This window comes from Phaethon lepturus, unplaced genomic scaffold, assembly GCF_000687285.1.
Source record: "Phaethon lepturus isolate BGI_N335 unplaced genomic scaffold, ASM68728v1 scaffold16737, whole genome shotgun sequence".
Lineage (NCBI taxonomy): Eukaryota > Metazoa > Chordata > Aves > Phaethontiformes > Phaethontidae > Phaethon > Phaethon lepturus.
The window spans coordinates 15293-36042 of record NW_010554186.1 but is presented as its reverse complement, the minus strand read 5'-3'; the positions used below and the strand labels follow the sequence as shown (position 1 = coordinate 36042).

The window sequence follows — 20750 nt, the reverse complement described above, 5'->3', positions numbered from 1 at the left end:
AGGAATTGCCCACTTATCCCCATCTGAGAGACAGGTACTTCCAGGAAATGGATGAAACCAGCTGCCAAGCTGAGCTATGGGCCTCAGGACAAGGGGCAGCTAGAGGCCATCTCTAGATGCAGCTGGGGAATCGCTGGGGATTTTGGCAGGTGGCTTGAGCAAGCTGGACAGGCTGCACTGAACCCAACTCCACTGATTCTACTTCAGGTGTAGCCAGCTGTGTATAATGAAACACTTCTCCCACAATTGGAGTCCGTCTGGCACAGCTCATCATTGCCATTAGATTCACTTCCAAGGAAAGAGTTGAATGGCCTTTAATCTTGCACTACAAAATGCCATCGCTACCCAGTAGCACATTTTCATTTCTAGTGGTAAGCATATCATACCTCCTAGCCCACATATGACGTAGCTGAAACAAAGAGGACTTGGTGAAAGTCATAGAGCAAATCCGTGTGGGAGAGAAGAAAATAATTTGGTTACTTGATTTCCAGCCCATCAGCTATACATATTTCCTACCATTCATGGTGTGAACTTTACACTTCAGCTCTCCTTTAAGGAACAGACACTTAATTTGAGCCATAATATTCTATGGCTACTTAAAGCAGTGATTCCCATCTATACTGCAGTCCTATTGGCAATCTCTTCAAGTATTTTTGCATCCTATTTTCTCTCACCTTTCCATCACGATACTCTATTTTTTCCTGCACCTCTTCCTTGCTTTTTCTTCTTCCTTGATGTAACATTGACCTTCTAGACAATACTGATTTTGGAGGCTATATTATGAAAACAACAGTCTGTTATATAAATGGAAATGTTTTTAAATTATCTTCATTAATTTTAATCAACTGTGCAAGAAACAAATTTACTTTTGAACACAAAGGAAAGCTGCCCTTCTTTCTGGCATTGCCTTGCATTTGCAATAAATTTTGTTCTTTTAGCAATAACTAGAAATGTTGCACATTAACTCCAGATGACTTCAGTTTGCAAAGCAAAAGATAGCATAGAGAAAGTCCAAAAATGAGGTGACAAGAGTACATTCTGGTGAAACTACACTATAGGGAATGGAGAGAATAAACACAAGAACAAAGAACAGAACTATCTCTGCATATTGGGTTATTGATTTGCAAAGAAAGGTACCTGTATTAGCTATATCCATTCTTCCACAACAAATTACATGGTTCTTAGCTGTAGGTAATGCTAACTATGTAGCTACGGGATATGCAGGATGTTACACATCCAAGTTACCATTACAATGACTGCTCTTTGCACTGTCTGGCAGCATGAAGGAGCCTTCAGTTAATTGACATCTGGCACACAGCATCCAGAACAGTTACTAACTAATGTTAATTACAATTTGAAGATGTGGCGCATTTTGAATTGTGGGGTCCAAAGGAACAGGGAGTACTGCTCCCCACAGGGCAATGATACACTCCAGCAAAAAGCTGTAAACATAGTGCTCGAAGTTGCCAGGTCCATCCCTAAAGCTCCCACTGCATAGCATAGGAAACGGGAATGGAAGATCTTCTTTCTCTTGGTGTGTTTTATTTCAGTTCACAAATGGAAAGAAGACAGTTGCTGATCATAGAAGAGCCAGAATCATAAGTTGCTCAAACCTTTGTTTCAGCATCCAGAAAAGCAGGAGACCTGTCTGTAGATACTTTGTTGTCATATGCAGTTATGTCAGTTCTCCTATGTGTGGTCACAAAAGTCACTTTATTCTGAGGTTTTAGCAATTTTTCTGTCTTTTTAAGATTAAGAGTCTCTTATTCCTGAGCCAAAATTAAAATGTTAACTAGCAATATAAATCTATTAATGTCCAACAGTTGTGCAGGAATATTTTGGTAAAGAAATCTACTATATTATTTGTAAGCCATTGCCATTTTTTTTAAGAGAATGTTCTTATCATGAGTAGAGGCACAAAAATAAAACCATGAGAGTATTGTTTCTAGCTGAATGGGGCTAGCATGCTCTATATGAAAACTAAGATCACAAACTCAATGAATTATTTTATAGAGTTACATGGTGAAATACCTCAGTTTCTTCATTGTTACTGCAGAGTGCAAAGCTGCAAGTGTCATTGCTGTGGTTATGTGACAGGGACATGTCTTCTGAGCTATCTGAAATGGGCAAAGACCTGCCTATAAGAAAAAGCAAAGTAAAAGGGGTCATTGAAAGCCTATGAAAATTGCTGAATCACATGTTTCCATACCTATCTCAGAAGGTTTTTTAAAGATGAGATTCTTGCAACACATTGCTGCTTCTACTGATAATGTTTGCTAACAGCTTGTCCATCCTCCCAAAGGTGCTTTGTCCTGGACCAAACTGAAGTGCAGACCACATCTGTTCTCCCACCTTCTGGACTTCCAGGACAACACACTCAGTGAGTAAGCAGGCAACAGCACAATCTGCTCTCCCTCTCTTGTAAAATATAAATTTCTTAATTCTTCTAAGAATCATAGTAGAATTTTAGTCACAACATATTGTCTGTAAGCCAAGAGTTGGGGACAAGTCTCTCCAAGTTGCTTGCAGACCACTCTAAGCAGGCAAAAGGTTCCCACAAATCTTACCTTTTACGTAGGAAGATGAGTTAGGCTCCTTAAAACCACCACTCGGATGCGAGACAGCTCCAGGTGATTTCCTATCATCTGTTGTTCTCCCAGTAGTAGACAGCTGATGTACAACCTGAAGCAAAATGGGGAGGACCTGACATACAGTCATGTTTCACTGTAACATGGGAGATATCAGTGACATGGCCAGAATGGACTTCCCCTTCCTAGGAGTTTAGTTGTCAGTGCGCTGATATGGTATAGGTGTCTAATCTAGGTTCAGACTGTTGTGGAGAAAGAGAAGTGGGTGGAAGAGCTGGAAGAAGCCTCAGACAGGGCCACTCCCCACCACTTACCCTGTCCCTTCTCTTGGGAGCTGCATTTCAGCAGCTCTCGCTCTTGGTCCATGTTGGGTTGCATCACAGCCAAGCCTGTGCCTGGCCATGCACCTCCTTGATCCAAATCCCAACCCTGACCCATGGGCTGACTTCCTGTCATGGCCTCAGACCTGTCTCATCACTATGGGCTTTGATGATTGGGATTCTGGCCTGACCTTGACTTCCATCCTCAGGCTGCCCTCCTCCCTGGCTGGGGCTGTGGGACAGGCCCTGCCGGACCCCATGGGGAGCTCCTGATGCTCCCAGTCTCTGGCCCCCAGGGAGCTGCTGACCTGTGTGATGCCCCAACACTTGGTGCATGTGATTGCCTCTGAACGTTTTCTGAGGGCAAGGGGGGCAGGTTTCAAAGCATTCACCCATGCTCTGGCCTGCAGGCACCCAAATAGCTCAATGTACCAACAGCCTCTAAGATAATTTCTGGCAAAAAACCCTGAAGTACCAGGGAAAGAAGACCATGCAGTAGCTATGTAGGAATCAGGATCCTGATGCAGCTTCTGAACAATACTGTAAAAAGAAAACAAAGGCCATCTAAATAGACCTTGCTACTGACTTACTTTTTCTGGTTCAAAAGGTGTCAGTCTTCCCTGGTGAGGTGTCCTTCTGCCAGTCGGTGTGCTTCTGCCAAGGGAGCAGTTAGATGGTTTCTTTTCTTGATGTTCCTTCGTCAGCAATCTCAAAGGATCAGCCCTTTGCACAGAGCTTTTTATTGCCTAAAATGTTCGAATACATTTGTATTAAGTTGATATAAACATCTTCAAATAACATTAAAAATCCTTCTACAACAGGTGCATCATTAAGTGTTTAAAACTTTTAGGAAAATGTTTATTTGTGTATGTGGGCATGCACACAGACACACACACCTATTTTAGACATAATTCTCTATTTGGTGTCTTATTTTTCTTCCCACATGTCTTTCTACTTGGACAACGGTGCAAGTCAAGGGTAATCCAAGGTGCATAGTGCAAGGCTGCTCTCAGGCTCTCATCCCTCAGTCCCAACCACCCTGCCAACAGCAGGAAAGATATCCCTCTCTGGGATACAACCGAGCTGACCCCAGTAAAATATATAGCATGACAGTCCATTTTTACTTGCCAGACATCCACCCTTTTTACATTTTGCCCTCATACCTCTCCATCAATCAAGGCTGACACAAGCCTTGTAGGACCCTAAGACAGATGTGAGCCACAGAAGGGAAATGAGATGTCAACAGTTTCAAACAAGAAGATATTTAGACTGTTAAGATCACAGTTACCCAAAAGCACTTCCCCAATTTTTCTTGGAGACCTTAGATCAGAGCACAGATGAAACATAAAATATTCCTGCATGTCCACCATGAGATGTATGAGATTTACACAATGACTGTGAGGGGTTGGCGGCTGCAAAGAAAACATTATGTTGGTATGACAGGAAAACTGAGGCTGAGCTCTTGCCTGGTCAAAACTTTGAAAGCACTGAACCTAACATAGAAATGCCTGTCAGTGTGAAACAAAGGCATAGTCTCACTGCCCACATTGCTGAAGTAATCCCAGGGATCACATCTGTGTCTGTCAGAACTGATAGCAGAAGAATCTCTAACGCATTGAGCTGGTGAATGACTAGGAGTGAGCACATGATGGTCAGAAACAAAGAAACATTTAAAAAAAACCCGTGGAAATGGTACCAGGTACTCTGATTTTGAAATGTCTCTCACACCAGAAAGTGGCTGCTTGGGAAGGTGAGTGTAAGCAGTCCATGGAAAGAATGTATTTACCATCAGCTTCATTTGCCCAAGTCTATGAGCTCAAGGGACATGGAACTAGCACAGAACAAACACGGGAAGACTGCACAGTCACTATGGCCATTTTTTGACAGCTGTAAAATTTTCTCCATTTGATCAGTTAAGTTTAGGGGATCTGTTGTCGTTGTGAATGATGATGTCTTATTTATATTAATAAATGACATTACAATTTAATGGATGTTTTTACAAGGAAGGAGCCAAGAAAGAAATCCTACTGCAACAACAGAAAATTGTAGAATTTTAAAAGGTTATGTCTTTTCCTCCAATCATAAAACGGTTCTGAGCAGGAAATAGGCAACTGATTATCTCTTTCAGACAAGGATGCTAAAAGGTAGAGAAATTTTTAGAATTCATTGATAAAGGAGTATGATTTTTATTTTATATTTGGAGATTTTTTTCTGCACAGGTTCTGTGAATATGCCTGAGTTCTCCAAATATAATCATGATTTCAAATACAAGTGAGTAGGCAAACTGTCAAAATATGCCTGGGACTTCAGCTTGAGACAAGTGGTATAGTACTGAAGACCTTTAAAACTATTTTTAATGAAGAGATTATCTCAGAAATTGCAGACCAATAGAAGAAAAGAGCTGCTAAACCACCATTTTATTGCTAAAGATCTCAGGACTGAAACCAGTGATTTAAGAGAACTTGAAAAGCCAGTTTCACAGCGCTCAAGCCAATCTCAGCTCAGATTGCTGGACTCCCACTCCTCTTCCTCCGTCCCCAGCCACATGTTTCCAGCTCCTCCTTTACGTGGCACCAGTAACCACAGACGGGGATTGACCTGGCTCAGCAAGTAGAATCAGGCAAAAATGAACTGCTTTTTTCTGCCTGGTTAGTTTTGATCCAGCTGGCTCACCATCATCAGAAAGTGCCAACAGGGCCACAGCAGCTCAAATACTCATCAGCTTCAGCCAGACACTAACATGTGGCAGCTTTTTTTTTTTTTTTTTTTTTGCTGTGGTGTATTATAGAAAGAATGTTGCGATTCAAGCTTTTAAAGAGCTACAGACATAATTGTAAATAGAAAATACTTTATGGCAAGAGTTTTAACACAGAGCTGCCTAGAAAGCCTATTTTAGAAAAGGAGGCCTCATGAGCTATCTAAAAGTCACCTTTGAAAAGGATGTTCAGAAGTCAACATTTACAGATGCAATGCAATGGGCGATGCCAATACTCCAGGGATAGAGACCTGTATAGGCCTTAAAAATATGATAAAAGGCACAGGTTCATTCTTTCTAACTGAAAGAACTAACAAGCTCATGAAGTAGGATGTATTGGACTGAAAAACTGAAGGAGCAAGATGAAGCCAGAGGGAAAGAAGAAGTGTTTTCGTGAACATGGTGAGTTTTGTTCACGATGTATCTAAAGAACAACCAATTCAGTTGAGGGAGCCTCCGTACAGAGCAGTGTTAGTAAAGGTACCCCAGCTTGCTACATATGCCATTGTTAAAGCTGCTGATTTAATTTTTTATGTATCATATATTACATTGCACATTTTTAAATTATACACTAGCATACCTATTTTTAAAGCAATAACGTAAGAGAAATCAAGACAGGCTTAGTGAATTACGTGTGGTCTCTGTTTTCATACAGATGGATGTCATTCTAAAATATTGTTTCATAAATCATAGCAACCACTGTAACCCAGGCAAGCACTGCAATTTAGCACTACACTTTTTAAGAAACTCAAGTACTAAGTATTTGGGTTAATCACACATGATGAGGTCCTTGATAAAGATTCTATCAATTCCATCTCTTTCATAAACAAAGTCATCAAATTATCTCAATAAATCCTTTTACTTTTCTTCATTGGAAACGTGGATTGCCAGTAAATGCAGACCCTTGATACAAAGGGGTTGCAGAGTCAGAGGAAGAAATGGCCTCCCAACATGCACAAGGTAGGTCAATTGTTTCCCATCTCCACTGAAAATAGAATAAAAATTAATCAGCTGATTAGCTGGTAACAACAAGAGAGATGTATTTTAGTTATGACATAAAACTTCATAACTGAAAGAACAAGTAGGCGGCAGGCAGAAAATGCCAGCTCATTTTGGATCTTTCTCTCTTGGGAGCTAGCGAAGCACAGATTAAATAACCATCAGTGACATTGATCCTGTTTTTGGCAAAAGAAGGGACCAGGTGACCTCTCAAGGTTCCTCCAGTCCTACAAATCTATGCTATCAGGCAGGCAGTGGAGAACAGGAGGAGGTGTTGGTACTCAGGGCCCACCTAGACCAGAGAAACTTTAAAAATATGATGTTTTCCTTGATCCTCATGCTCAACAATAATCCTTTACATTTTCTAATGAGCTTCTTCCTCCCAGATGTTAATACCTCCAGTTCTTCATCATTCTGATACAAATAAAATTGTCCTGGAAATCTCTCAGTTGTCAATTCCCATAAATAAGGATCTCTTAAAACCTTCAAGTATCACAGTTTGTGTCATGTAGAGTTTGCATTCCCACTAACACATCAAAAAGGTGAGAAAAAGCAACAAATACTCATGGATAAAGCAGTGAAAATTCAAATGCTAAAAAAATCTGTCTACATATTCCGAGAACTCATACTTCCCTGCTTCAGAGTTGGCAGGTCAGGAATGGTCAGGAAGAACATTCATAGACAAGGAAATAACGTGCTCAAGGGTCATCAAAATCCCTTGCAAGATTAGACAGCAAAATCCATCTAATAAAGTTGGAAGTAAGCACATTTGACCTTGGTTGAAACTTTTCCAACAAAAACATTAAGAAATGTTATAAGTATACCTTTCAGTAGAACTGCCACTGGTGCAAATCATTGTATCTTTTCTCATAGAAATCACTAACATCTGTCCATAGTTGCATGTCTGGCAGGAAACTGGCAACTCGTTCCTGCTAAACGTATAATGTGATGCATTCAGAAAGCAGCTTGTTTAGAGGAAATTCATATTAATAAATATGAATAATACTAATAAAAATTAACCATTTTGGCCAATCGGTACATTTTTAAAGCCATATTCTGAAAGAATCACTAATGATATGCAGTTAAAATGGACATTTATCTTGTCTCATTAAAGCACAGCTTTGAAGTGGCCAGTTCCTCACCAACTAGGTCATGCTACAGTACGAACAGAAATCATCATTGAAAGTTTTATAGGCAACCAGAATATGTCTTTTTCAGAGATGTAGAAGATCTCTCACATATGGGGGTTTTTTTCATAAAATCATGTCTTCCAAAAGTCTGTGTCTTTAACCTGTACTGATCATAATTCAGACTTGCTCCCCAATTGTTTTTGTACATATCCACAAATTCTATTAGCTTTGACAGAAATAAGTCAGATGTTAAGCATTGTTTTGCCTTCTTGACTACAGCTGATGAAACTCACTAGTCTTAGCTAGCTTTAACTTAAATGTCTTATACAGGTATACACATGTCCCTGTGGCGTGCATCTCTGCTTCTGTTGCTTGAAGTTATCCCATTCTGTCTGATGTGTTCCCATTCACTTTTATGTGTTCCCATGCAGAGTTTCTCAATTACGGACAGAAACAGCATGAGAGTTTGTTTTATCTACATCCAAAATTTGGAATGTCCAGATTCACAGAATCTTTGAGGGAAAGCATGCACTTGCTAGCCAAAGAGCTTAAATACAAAGGAAACACGAGTGAGTCACCATGTTCAGGTCTATCATTATGACACAGATTTTGGGCTTCTGTTTAGTGTTCCATTTACCTGAGCCTTCAATTCTAGATTCAAATAATCGGCAGCCACTATATTCAATGCAAGGCCTTCTTCTGCCATCACATCAGATAAAGAACATGTGTCTCTGTCAAACATTTTAGAGTTCACTCAGGACATCTGGGCACTATGCCCATCAGTCTAGCTCATGCTTGCGCTGGATTCCAGTTGGATTGGATCCAATGCTGGCTGGATGGTGAAAGCTCAGATAACAGCAAGCCCAAAAGTCTGCTGTCCTCAACTTCCCCCTTCCCAGAACTGTTGCTGAAGCCACAATTTTTTTGCACATGGTTGTGTGCCACAGGAGGAAAATGAACACAACGAGTCTTAGGGAGTCTCTATGTAGAATAAATGTTTCTGGTTTGAAGTCATTTCACAAGATTGCTTGAGATGTTCAGATGAAACAAACTCTTTCATACCTTGAAAATTTTCAGGGTGAACTACCAAAGATAGCTTTTTTACTTTATTGTCCACTTTAACTGCAGGTAGTATATTGCACATTACTTGTGTGGCTAGTAATTCCGTCCACCGCAACCCAGTGGAGTGGAGAGATCCCAGCTGTAGTAGGGACTGGGGAGATCTGACATCAGTATAGAACAAATAAAACAATTTCCTGCAGCTAAACCTTCCACCTTCTGACTTACTTATAAAAAACATATATTGTTTAGAAATATAGCCAGTCTTGAACGCAGGCACATAATATCTGCATCCTCTTTGAAGCTACTATTTCACACATGACTGATTCTGCTCTTTTAAGCATATTCAGTTCAGAGTTGTTCTTACCGCTATTTCTTTTCATATCTGGCACCATGCAGGATTCACTGAAGCTACTGTCGTGATTTTCAAGACACACACTGTCATGATCACTAGAGTGGAATAGTTGCCTCCTTTCTCATCTGACATGTTTTATATTTGATTTCAGTCCCTAAACAGGCAGAGCGAGCAGCGTGTTGGCTAATCTGAGCTAGAGTTTACTTTAGCCAGTCGAATCGGGAGATTAGTTTCCAGGAGGTAGGAGGAATTTCAGAGAGACTATTCACTTGAACAAAGCACAGATTTCAGCTGAATGTGGGCAAATGGAAGAGAGGGGACTTGTAATAATCAAGATGCACATAGTAATGAGCAAGAAATACAAAGCCAAGAGAAAGAAAAGCACGATGAGATATCTATATATTCTAAACAGTGACACGGGTAAGAAATCGGTAAGCTGGCTGTGGAGGAGCAGTCATAGAGATACCAGTCAGAAACAAGTCACTTGACATACTCAGTTAACTTGTCACAACTTGTAAAAAGCTAGGTGATTTTCCCACTGAATTCATCAGGCAGAAGGCCACTAGTGCTTATTGGCAAGTGAAGCCTCTAACGGCAAAAGACTGGATTTATGGTTTGTTGAGGCAAGGTATGGTTGTTCCCTGTAAAACCAATCTGTGAAGTAGCAAGTGCAGTGAATTCAGAGCATACCTACAAACAACAGGCAATTCAGTTAGGTATAGAAAAGGAAAAAAAGGGTTTGTCTCCTGCTACTGCAAAACCAGAAGAAAAACTACAAGCAAAGTTATCTGAATGACAGCTCAAGCCCACTGCAAGAAAACATGATCATGCTTATACAGACACGTTCATTTGCACAAATTTTGATTCCAAAGAACATTGTCTTAAACAAATATTTGAAACTGTGGAAAAGTGACTACTGGCAATAGGAATGCGTACTTTGCTATTCACGTCTCTAAAGAAGTGTTTTTGCAAAGATGTCTTCGGGCCCACATGAGAGATGCCGTGGCTCTTGCGATTATCTCTCCGTGCTCTTTCTTCTTGTTTGGATGAAGATGCCGTCTCTTGCAGAATAGCTTCTGCAACCTAATGGAGAATTTGTTATAAATATGTAAGTTCAAGTCACAGCTAGTATAATCAACCAAGCCTCAAAGATTTACTGTTGTAATAAAAATTATGATATTTAAACACAATGAATGAAATTCCATGTCTTGCTAGGGACTGAAACTTCCCAGTATCAGAGACAACAATATTTGTATATGGCATCCTGGCTTCTTTATATGCAGCATTTTACTCTCACACAGGAAAAATCTTGTGCAGTAGTTCTACATTACTAAATGTCCCAAAACAGTCGAAGTAATGCAGAAACCTGGCCTACAACAGAAGTCAATTAGCTTTTTCTTATCCTTGCTTTTATTGGAATTTTTGTATTTTTTCATTCTGTGGCTCTAATCTTTTTTTCTGACCTTAGCAATCAATAAAACAATGAGTCATAAGAACAGGTAGGTTAAGGAAAATTAAAAATAAAGTGGAATGTAACTTGAAATGACATTTTTAATGGAACTTAATAGTGTTAGGTGAAAAATCTCATTAACAAGTGCAATAAAATCAAATAAAAAGAGACACCAAAACTTCTTCACTCCATAAAGCAAAGGACAGGTTAATTGGTGGTTCTAACACCTTTTAAAGATACATTACTAGAAATTAGATTTGCAAATTAAGGGAATACTTGGGAGTAAATGGCTTGATTTTATTTTCTCCTAGGTTCAACCACTCTATGGAAGAGTAGGATTCATCTCACCTGACTGCACTATCTAGAAGATAATAATTTCTTCTAGTTGCCTTGACACACATAGCATGAAATTGATCCCTCTTTAAAGGCACATATTTTTCTCCCTTGAATGCACAGAAAGATGAAATGACCCACTCAAACCAGACATCTGTCTTCTGAATTCTAGCCCAAACCATTTAATTTCACCAAGACTTGCTGTGTCCTGTGTAAGAAGTGGGTAACAACATTTTTCTCCCTTCCTTCACCTCCCTTAAGTGAAGTTACTCAGTTATATAGTAAGGTAACAAGTAAACCTACAAGTATATTAAGCAAATGGGATACCGAATGAGGAATGACAAGAGAATCTGCAAACCTATGATTAGATAGTTTTCATTTCAGGAGATCACTGGAGACATTTACACTAGACAGCTATATTTTCCACCCTGATTGTCTTTCCCACTCCACCCTGGTGTAACTCCCATTCAGGAGGCCAACTTGTGCCTTTGTAAGATAGGCCACTGGCAGTGTTTTCTTCCCAGAAAGTTTACAGCACATAATACGAACTGAAATGAGATTTAATAAAAGGACCCACTATATCTATTGCCAGAAACCAGCCTGCACCTCGCTGAAGAGCGGTTTTATTAAAAAGGTGAATGGTGTTATATACTTAAAGAGTAGAATTCATTTCAGGAGACTTTAGTTGTCTAATTTAGGCACTGAATATAAACATTTACCTAGACTCCCTCCCTAGTTAGTGGAGGGACACATCTGCCCTGATATAAGTGTCTGAGATGATAGGTTGTGTGAATCACCTTGTAGAGGTGCCCACCTCATGGGTAAGTAAGACTAAGTGGAAGAGGACCACGCAAAGAGTATATTTTAACATGGCTTGCTTACTACAGAGCTGATTTCAGCCCCCTTCAGGCTAAGCAAGGCAGGAATGGAGGAACAGTATTCACACATGCTAGCTCCAAAGAAAAGCTACTCCCGAATTTTTCAGACAGTATTAAACAGTTAATATCTTCCAGTACCGGGGTCTCTGATTTTCTGTCCATGAAATTCACAGCTTCTGGGGATTTTTCTGCTTTCCGTCTCTGATGTTCTGAAACTCTGAGCTCATCTCGAAGCTCCATGTTCTGCCTGGTCAGCATCTCAACTTGGTCTCTCAGCTTGCTGTAGGCAGCATGCCAGCAGGACTCATTTCTCTTGAACTCTTCCTGCAGTCCAGCAATCTGTTGTTTTAGTATCTACCAGTAGAAAAAAATTGTGCCATGTCATTGCCTGCTCTGGACTAGGCATGCCCACCTTATACATCCAGAAGGAAGCATGGAGTCTTTTGTTCTGCTTAAAGGTCTACAGTGTAAAGGTCTTCAATATAAAGGTCTGCAATATAAAAAGAACACATTTGAAATTGTTTCTTAAAAAAACCCAAAACACCCCCTCCACCCCAACAAAAAGCCACTACCCTGCAAACTGCTATATATAAAACAAACCGATTGTTACAAAGTGAGCAGGGAGAAGTCCTTGCTGTGTGAAGGAAAACCAGGAAATGCAAAAAAACGCCATTAAATGTGAATGTTTTCAAAAAAAGGCAAGAATACAAGATATATTTTAATGGCAAAATTGTCAGTTCATCAAATCTTCATGTAGTGACAGGGGCTCAAGAATAGTTAAATGGTCTTTACAAACAGCAGGGGATTGCAAAGACGTAATTTTCAACTGAGTTCAGGAAAATTAAAGTAATTAAATTTGGTGCATTTTGGAGAGGACTTATCCATACTCATTATTTTTTCCCTACTCCTTTCTCCTTCCCTCAGCCGTGCTCATGCCAACACTGAGTCCTTTTCCTTTAGAGCATTCATGCTGGATACCGCAAATGGAATATTGGTGGAGTTAAACTAGAAATGTGCAGTTTGCTCTGTAGTCAACCAGTCACCACATGCACTCCTTTTCGCTTCCCTTTCACTTTTGTATCTGTCCACTTGTGTCCTAATCACCATCCTTTCTTCGCTGTGACTTGCCTGGTCAGAATTTGGCATATCCATCAGCCATTTTCAAGAAGCAGATGACTGAACTTGGAAATCACACAGATAAGTGACTCAGTGTTTTGTCATTGTTTTGTGATATATTAAATTTTGGAACCTGACTCATTATGTTATCGGGTAGGAACAAAAGATTAAAACAATTCTATCAAACTTCATCTCTAGGGATAGGGCTAGACCTAGCCAGGAAACACAATTATTCCCTGGCAGAAACTGTATTTTTTTTTTTAATTCCATGTGGAAAGTAAGCTGATGTTTCAAAATATTGTGCAGAGAGGACAGTCAAAATATCTTTATTCAAAATAATAAAATAACTTCACTAAAACTGTTAGCAATTTCCTGTTGTAAATGTTACATATGGAACATGAGCAGAGAAAACACTCACTATGTATATGGTACAAAAATATGTATTTTAAAAATGTAAAAATGAAAAATAAAGAAAGTATAGAAAGTTTGAATAAAGTATGATCTTGCCAGTTTTATTAGTTCTGAAAGTTTTCTGGTGCAGAAAATTGTCAATTTTCTGTCAAATATATCAGTTTGGTTTAGACATCCTTTTGCAAAAGAACATTGTTCCAGACATTTCTGAGCATTACCATTGTCTACTCTTTTATCTTATAAAAATATAGCTTTTAGCTGCCCCAATCTCCTTTATCATTGTCTCACCATTTTTTTCTTCTCTTTATCAATGATTCTTCTAGAAAATTAAAGTCATATTATGTCTAGCTGTTTTTGATAGGGATAACAGCCACAGATATTCAGAGATTACTTTATCACTAAGGAGGCTGAAATAGAGGATTCAAACAGATTAAATCCCCTAAAGAAACTTAGAAAAAACCACAATAGATGAATCAGTGTCTTTATTAGGCAAGTTAGGTTGTTAGATAGAACAGCTAGATATCATAGAATCATAGAATCTTTGGGTTGGAAGGGACCTTTAAAGGCCATCTAGTCTGGCCCCCCTGCAATAAGCAGGGACATCTTCAACTAGACAGGTTGCTCAGAGCCCCCTCCAGCCTGACCTGGAATGATGCCAGGGATGGGGCATCTACGACCTCTCTGGCAACCTGTGCCAGTGTTTCATCACCCTCATTGTGAAAAATTTCTTCCTTATATCTACTCTAAATCTGCCCTCTTTTAGTTTAAAACCATGACCCCTTGTCCTATTGCTACAGGCCCTGATAAAAAGTCTGTCCCCATCTTTCTTATCAGCCCCCTTTAAGTACTGGAAGGCTGCAATAAGGTCTCCCTGGAGCCTTCTCTTCTCCAGGCTGAACAACCCCAACTCTCTCAGCCTGTCCTCATAGGAGAGGTGTTCCATCCCTCTGATCATTTTTGTGGCCAAAATACCTCAAAGCCAAAGGTCAGGATAGTTTAAAGAAAAAAATCAACCAACTCCCAGCCCAGGGATAAGAATAGAGAATGATGGCAAATCAGTGTGCCACTGTCACAATAGCTCTTTATACCAAAAAGATGTAAAGCTTACTATGGCAGGAGTTGGAACTTTTCAACAGCCAGCTCAGATCTGGGCAAATCACTATAAGGAAGTATAAGGAACATGAGAACCTCCCAACCTTCCTTAAGAAACAGAAGGCACCACCTAATTCTTTTCTTATATAAAGGAATTAGGATGTACATTTAAAACACAAACCAAAGCAATGCCCTATTAACAAAAACAAATCTTCACAGTACACACAAGTGTCCTCAGGAATTAGCATGAATAATTGGCCATCTGTGACAAACAGAAGGATTCAGGTACTACCACAAGGTGTCTGCATGGAAGGATGTTAATTGATGAGAACTGCATTTTTTTCCTACAGAAGTCAGCTTACTTGTATTTCTTGTGATTTCACATTTTCTGCAGTGACTCTAGCTGTTCCTTTGAACTTGCTATGGGCAACTTTTTCTTTCTGCAGTGGGTGAATTTGGTCTCTATTGTATTCCAAAGGGTGAGTCAGCTCCTGGCTCCTAACAGTCTTGAGCTGGTCCATTCTTGTTCTGTTCAGAAGGTAAACAAAGAGTATGAAGTTGGCATAAAGACTACAACGAAGGACTGTCTTTAGATGTGTCTTCTTTGGACATGGTTTTTGGAGGGGTTGGGCATGTCCTATATATGCTGATACTGCTGGGAGCGGCAAGTTATCAGCACTTGTCAAAATTGAGGTCCTTCATCACTGGGAACACTCATGCATGCATTCAGCTGCAAAATTTTTTTCTATGGAGCAGATGGAAACAATTCTCATTGAAATTTTCTTACAACATAATGACCATGAACTCAGAGGCTTTTAAATACATCTTCTGTTCAGAGACATAGCTAAATTAGGGCAACCTTGCAGAAGGCACGGCTTGTTCTCTAGCATTGCACCTATGAAGCCTTATCATGCACCTTCATCATGCAAGGCTGGGGACTGAGCTGTATTTCCAACAGCCCAGTCATTACTACAAATCAGAACAGCCAGGGACCTGAATGAAAGGGGATAAAGTACTTTGCTTTCCATAGGTAAAAATACTCCAAGAGTTAAATGTGGGAGCTCAGCACCCAGGAGAGATTTTAACTTTGAACTCAATATCTCAAGGTATGAGTGGTCTGGAAGTGCACTTGAAAACTCAGGACGAGGGAAAGAGTATAAATCTTTACATATCCTCAAATGGAATATATTTGTATGACTATAATCCAGCTGCTAAGTTCATTTTTAATATGATATTAAATTATTTGTTAGCTTCCTGATTCAGATCATTTCATGACCTACGGCCACCACCTGGCCATCGCTATTACTTGAAAAGCAACACGAGGTACAGGAGGCAGCCATGACCTCATGTTTTCCTCTCAGTAATGGAGTTTAGCACTTCAGCAGCAAAATATGAAAGTTCTCAAAGATACTAAGAGATACATGAACTCCCCATATCCTGCTGCTCTTTACCATTCGTTACCTGATTTTTATCTTTTGGTTGTTTTCTATCCTAAATAAGCCCATCTAATATTCTTGTTAAAGGCATGCTAAAAAAAGTCTCAGAAAAAGAAGTATTAATTCTCCTCACATTAATACAGTTAAATTAGCAAATATAGCCCCTGTGTGATTATGTCCAGCCTACCACTGTTCCATACCCAGAGCAGTTGCCCTGAAATACAATATAATAAAACAAAAGCAAGACACAAGATCTATATAACATCTTCCACTGAAGACAGAATAGTACTGTCTTCATTTGCTTGCACCCTATAAATTAAAATCCAGGTAGCTACTCCTTCCAGCATCTCAGCTGATATCAACCTCTTCAGAATTGCACAAGAGTTACATCTGTACAAATATGCTAATCAAAGCTGGAGCATGAACCCAAGTGTGCAATTGTCCAGAGCGCTATATTGCTAGCAGGACCTCTTGGCATCGGCCATCCAGCACTGCACTAGACCATGCCGGACAAGGTTTGGAGGTTAGTGCAGGCCAGGGACCAGGTCCAGCAGACAGCTTGGATGCAGCCACTCTGGTCTGCAGGGCAAGACAGGTTATTCGTATGGAGGTGTTCTGCTGTGCCTCTTTGCCTCAAGGCTAGAAAGCAGACCCTGGCCTGAGAAAATGTAGTTACCAAGGACACCAGGAACACACACAATACTTCTTTGGAGCCTCTGACAGTCAGTTCATACCCCAGCTATAAATTGCAAAGAGGAGCTAGGTGCACACCACAGATATAAAATACATAAAAAAGGCTAAGCACTCAAGTTCTTGCATGTATCCCAGGCACACCTCTGCACAAAGGCAGATCGCAGTGGAGCTGGCTGTGAGGCAAACACATACGTGAAGCAAAAGTCTTTTTTCCAAGGAAAAGCCTTTTAGCGAAATGCAGTCGGGGGAAAAAAAAAACCAACCTGTTGGCTATTGCTGTTGGTCCAGAAAGAGTGCAGATTCAATACCACAAGGAAATTATGTATTAAAAATGGCAAACAAGCTGCCCTTGTTGAAGGAACAAGGAAATAACCATCCTTGAATCCTGTGACTGATGCCAAGAGCCAGCAGCAACTACCTCAGCGCTGCAAAGGTGGACCACAGGCTGCTGCCCAGAGCACTGACCAGGCGCCGCGAGGCACCAGATACACAACACACCACGTCCCAGCTGCTTTCACCCTCTTGCCTGTGTTATTTGTGCCTGCAAAGGTCTGAAAACGAAGCGCTTGGAAACGAAAGAATGGATAGACTGGGCAGGTCCAGGCATGTCGTGCTGCTCTCCAAAGGGTTTTCATTGCTTCCAGCGAGCACAAATTGTCCACATGGTGTCCACACAGTGAAGCGCTATCGATGTGGTGGCCATCTGTGTTCCTAATAGGGTTACTGCTTTAAAAATACAAAGCAGTTTCCGGGATTGCATAAATCGGCACAGGGCCAGCACAGTCAAGGAGGATAAGCTGCCCTTTGCAATTAGTTTTAGCTCATAAATTAGAAGTGAGTGAAAAGATATACACATTATCCTAGGCAGGCATTTTTGTATAAACATCTGCATGGAAATGCTAGGGGCTACTATGGCTAATGACGTGGATAAATCCATGGAAACCTCTTTTAAAAACCTGCACTATTACGAAAAAATGAAAGCCGTGTCATCTGTGAGGCAGCACTGTCATCAGGCAGAGAATGCAGTGTAGCATTGCGGTAATTCTGCACCAGCACATCGCTCCACAGCCAAAATTTACACCAGTAAAAGTAAAAGCAGCATCTAATTTCATTAGTAGTTTTATGAACTACCAAATCCACAGATATTCACACCTGGAACACCTATTGCAGTCATCTGGAGATTATCTTCCAATGTTTGCAAGATCACAAACAAGAAGGATCTTTAATGAAACCATTTCTTTTTTAAGACATTGAAAGTATTTTGCTGAAAGACAGCTATAGGAGGAAATTATAGAAACTGATATATGTAATTCAGAAATATCTTTTGGCACTCATCCCATGGTCTTTGAAATCAAGAGGAATGGACAAGCAGATGTCAAAAGTAATTTCTTACTTTGCTTTATATATTAAAATAAAAATCAAAATCAATACAGTACACTAATTCTGCACTAGCTAAGAACTAGGCTTGAAATGCAAAGAGAAAAGAATCTCTCCAGTGTTTACAGTAGATGGTACCTAGTAATTTCTAACAGATCTCACCACATTAAAAATACATATTTGATTTGATTGTAAGCATGTTCAATATTTATTAGAGGCATTTGCACAACCTGTGAATAGTTACAGCTGCAAATGCACTTCTGTTCCAGACCCCACAGTTTCAAAACTTATTTCTTGCAGGGATTTTGTGGTAAGGAATTCTTTTTCTTCTTTGAAGATATAAACCAAAACCAAACCAAACCAGTTTTCAGCATTTGATAATTACAAAATACAAAAGCGGCTCCTTTGAATTTTCAGGTTCTTCATTTATATGGTACCAAATGCACCCTCAGTCTAGTCTGAAGATAGATATTCCTGAAATAACAATGTTGTTGGCATTGACGTATGCTATACATGTTCTGTTAACTTCAGAAATACGGGCTACCCTGATGTGAATGTGGTATGAGAAGTTTATCCTTTACTCCATCAGAGGCCTGATCCCTGATAATAAATCAAATTATCCGGAGTTCTTACTAATTTCAGTGTAATCTGAAGATGTTCAGCAACTTATAAAAAGCATTTGGCATTACTCAGTTTTAAGACCCAGACTGCACCAGTGTTTTCAGTTAGCCCCCTTCATTAGGTGCTTTACTTCTAACCTAGACAGCTAAAAAAGTGTTTCAGTTCTGAGACAACACAGATGCCCTCGAAAAGAAGGTAGCTAATAAGTAAGAATTTAGCAGCCTGAATGTAGGGCTCTTAAAGGAAATATTTGCCTCACTGCACACACAAATCAATTTCTGGTGTATACAGATTTACCTGCAAAAATGCGTTGTTTTCTCTTGTTCTTCTTTCACCCTAGTCAGTGGAGGGGTTCCTCTGCAATATGCGCCAGTCTCTAGTCCTCTGGTAAGGATCTTCTGGGTTTCGTCTATAAAGAGATCCATGTAAGTACACAGAACTTTGTGAATATTTATGAACCCTCTCTACGTATTTAAAACCACAGACTGCATAAGTGCAGTAAACTTTATTGCTTAATCTATCAAAAAGAATTTATGTATCTTGGCCTAATTATGCAAGTATTCTGTTCCCAGCATAGTTCTTAGTAGTGCAATCCAAGCCCTACAAATCACAATAAGTGAAACGGATTTGGGGATATATCGGTGTCAGTAGCTGAGTTCCTTTTCAGGAATGTTAATGCCATGTGATAGTTCAACCTTATTTTGAATGTAACTTCCAAAGAGGCCTTATGAACCCTTTTTTAACAGCAGCCTGACATGGAGTAGAGTGTGCTTAGCAAGTTATGACAGAGCAATTGAGAGCCCTCAGAAATGAATGTTTCTGCCCCAGCAATTACTGCAGGCTGGACAGCTGATTTTGACTGATCCTACACAAAGAGACAGCCAATGTGTTTGGGATGAGGAGTCAATGTGAGGGAAGTCCTTCAGTGGAAATTAAGAGAGAAGAAAAGTCAAGAACCAGTTTCTTTTATGACTAAATCCTGCTCAAGCAGGATACCATTTCATTGCCAGAAGTAAGATCACTGGGCCAAAAGGCCAGAAAGATTGGTTGGCCAAAGAACTGGGACTACATTCGGGACAAACTGAGTGAAGACATTCTTAGGAAATCATCATTTTCCACTGATGTGAGGCTCTCTGTGTCTTAGGAACAAAACATGCAAATTTGAGAAATTATTCTGCCCACCTTTTTTAAAGTCATGTTATCTCTGAAGAGGGTAAATAGAAAATGTGAACATCTCAGTGTCAAGGCAAGTGGTCAATGGGAGGAACATACTTAAGCTACAGGGACCTCTAGCACTGACACCAGGGACTCACTGAACCTCATGGAGTCAGAAGTCTGCACCTGGAAGTGCAACTCAAGCAACAGACTTAGGAAAAATGGCTGGTGATGATGGAGAGCCAAGCATAACAAGGGGCTTCCAGATATATCTCTCCCCTTTTCTCTTTTTTTTTTTTTCAGATTAAGACTGAGAAGTGGGCAGGTGGGCATATACACTGACAGGTGGGCATATACATAGGGAGCACATGCAGAATGAGTCATAAATCCAAGAGAATTTTTTTCCCCCTATGGAAAATAAATGTAAATCAAAACTCAGGTAACTCTTACCTAATGCGTCTGTAAACCGTTTTTTCTGTGGTTCCTCCACCACAGGGGTTTCTTTAATCTTGAAAGCAGGAATCTCATCAGCCACTGTTGAGGATGGCAGATGTAGGCTTTTAACATCCCTGGCCCTATTCTCATTCTTTGATTCAGGCTCATGCTCTCTCCTTTTCGATCTTGTGAGATGAAATAGGGACTGCTGAAGAGAAGAGCAAGCTTTGTTCCCTTTCAGCCCAACAGCCCCAGTACTGGAATCACTGCTGCCTGTGCTGCAGTAGAGATCTTGTTGTTTTGAAATGGCTTGATCCTCTTGTTTCCTTGGGGGTGAGCTGATATACCTTTTAACAGACATTTTTTCAGTTCCACTGGGCTCATCGCTAGCATAATCACCGTCAGAGAGATCGAAATGTCCATCAGTATGATCTACTCTCTGAGGCCCATGCTGGGAGGGATACTGAGCTTGCTGAGGTTTGGCGTCATCATCACTGCTGGAGGATAAACAGCTTGACTCACAGGACAAAGATGCAACATGCCACCT

At 40.1% G+C, this 20750-nt stretch overlaps 1 protein-coding gene across 1 annotated transcript in view; it reads right to left on the bottom strand.

Moving 5' to 3' along the window:
- LOC104624411 (centromere protein J-like) overlaps window positions 1–20750 on the bottom strand; it is a 37226-nt gene that overhangs the window by 4193 nt on the left and 12283 nt on the right. Inside the window, exons 4-9 of the mRNA XM_010291775.1 lie at window positions 20551–20700; window positions 14849–15014; window positions 12006–12221; window positions 10143–10289; window positions 2568–2682; window positions 2032–2138 (exon numbers count right to left, since the gene is read on the bottom strand). Of these exons, the coding sequence (XP_010290077.1) occupies window positions 2032–2138; window positions 2568–2682; window positions 10143–10289; window positions 12006–12221; window positions 14849–15014; window positions 20551–20700 (901 nt within the window). The remainder of the gene's footprint in view (window positions 1–2031; window positions 2139–2567; window positions 2683–10142; window positions 10290–12005; window positions 12222–14848; window positions 15015–20550; window positions 20701–20750) is intronic.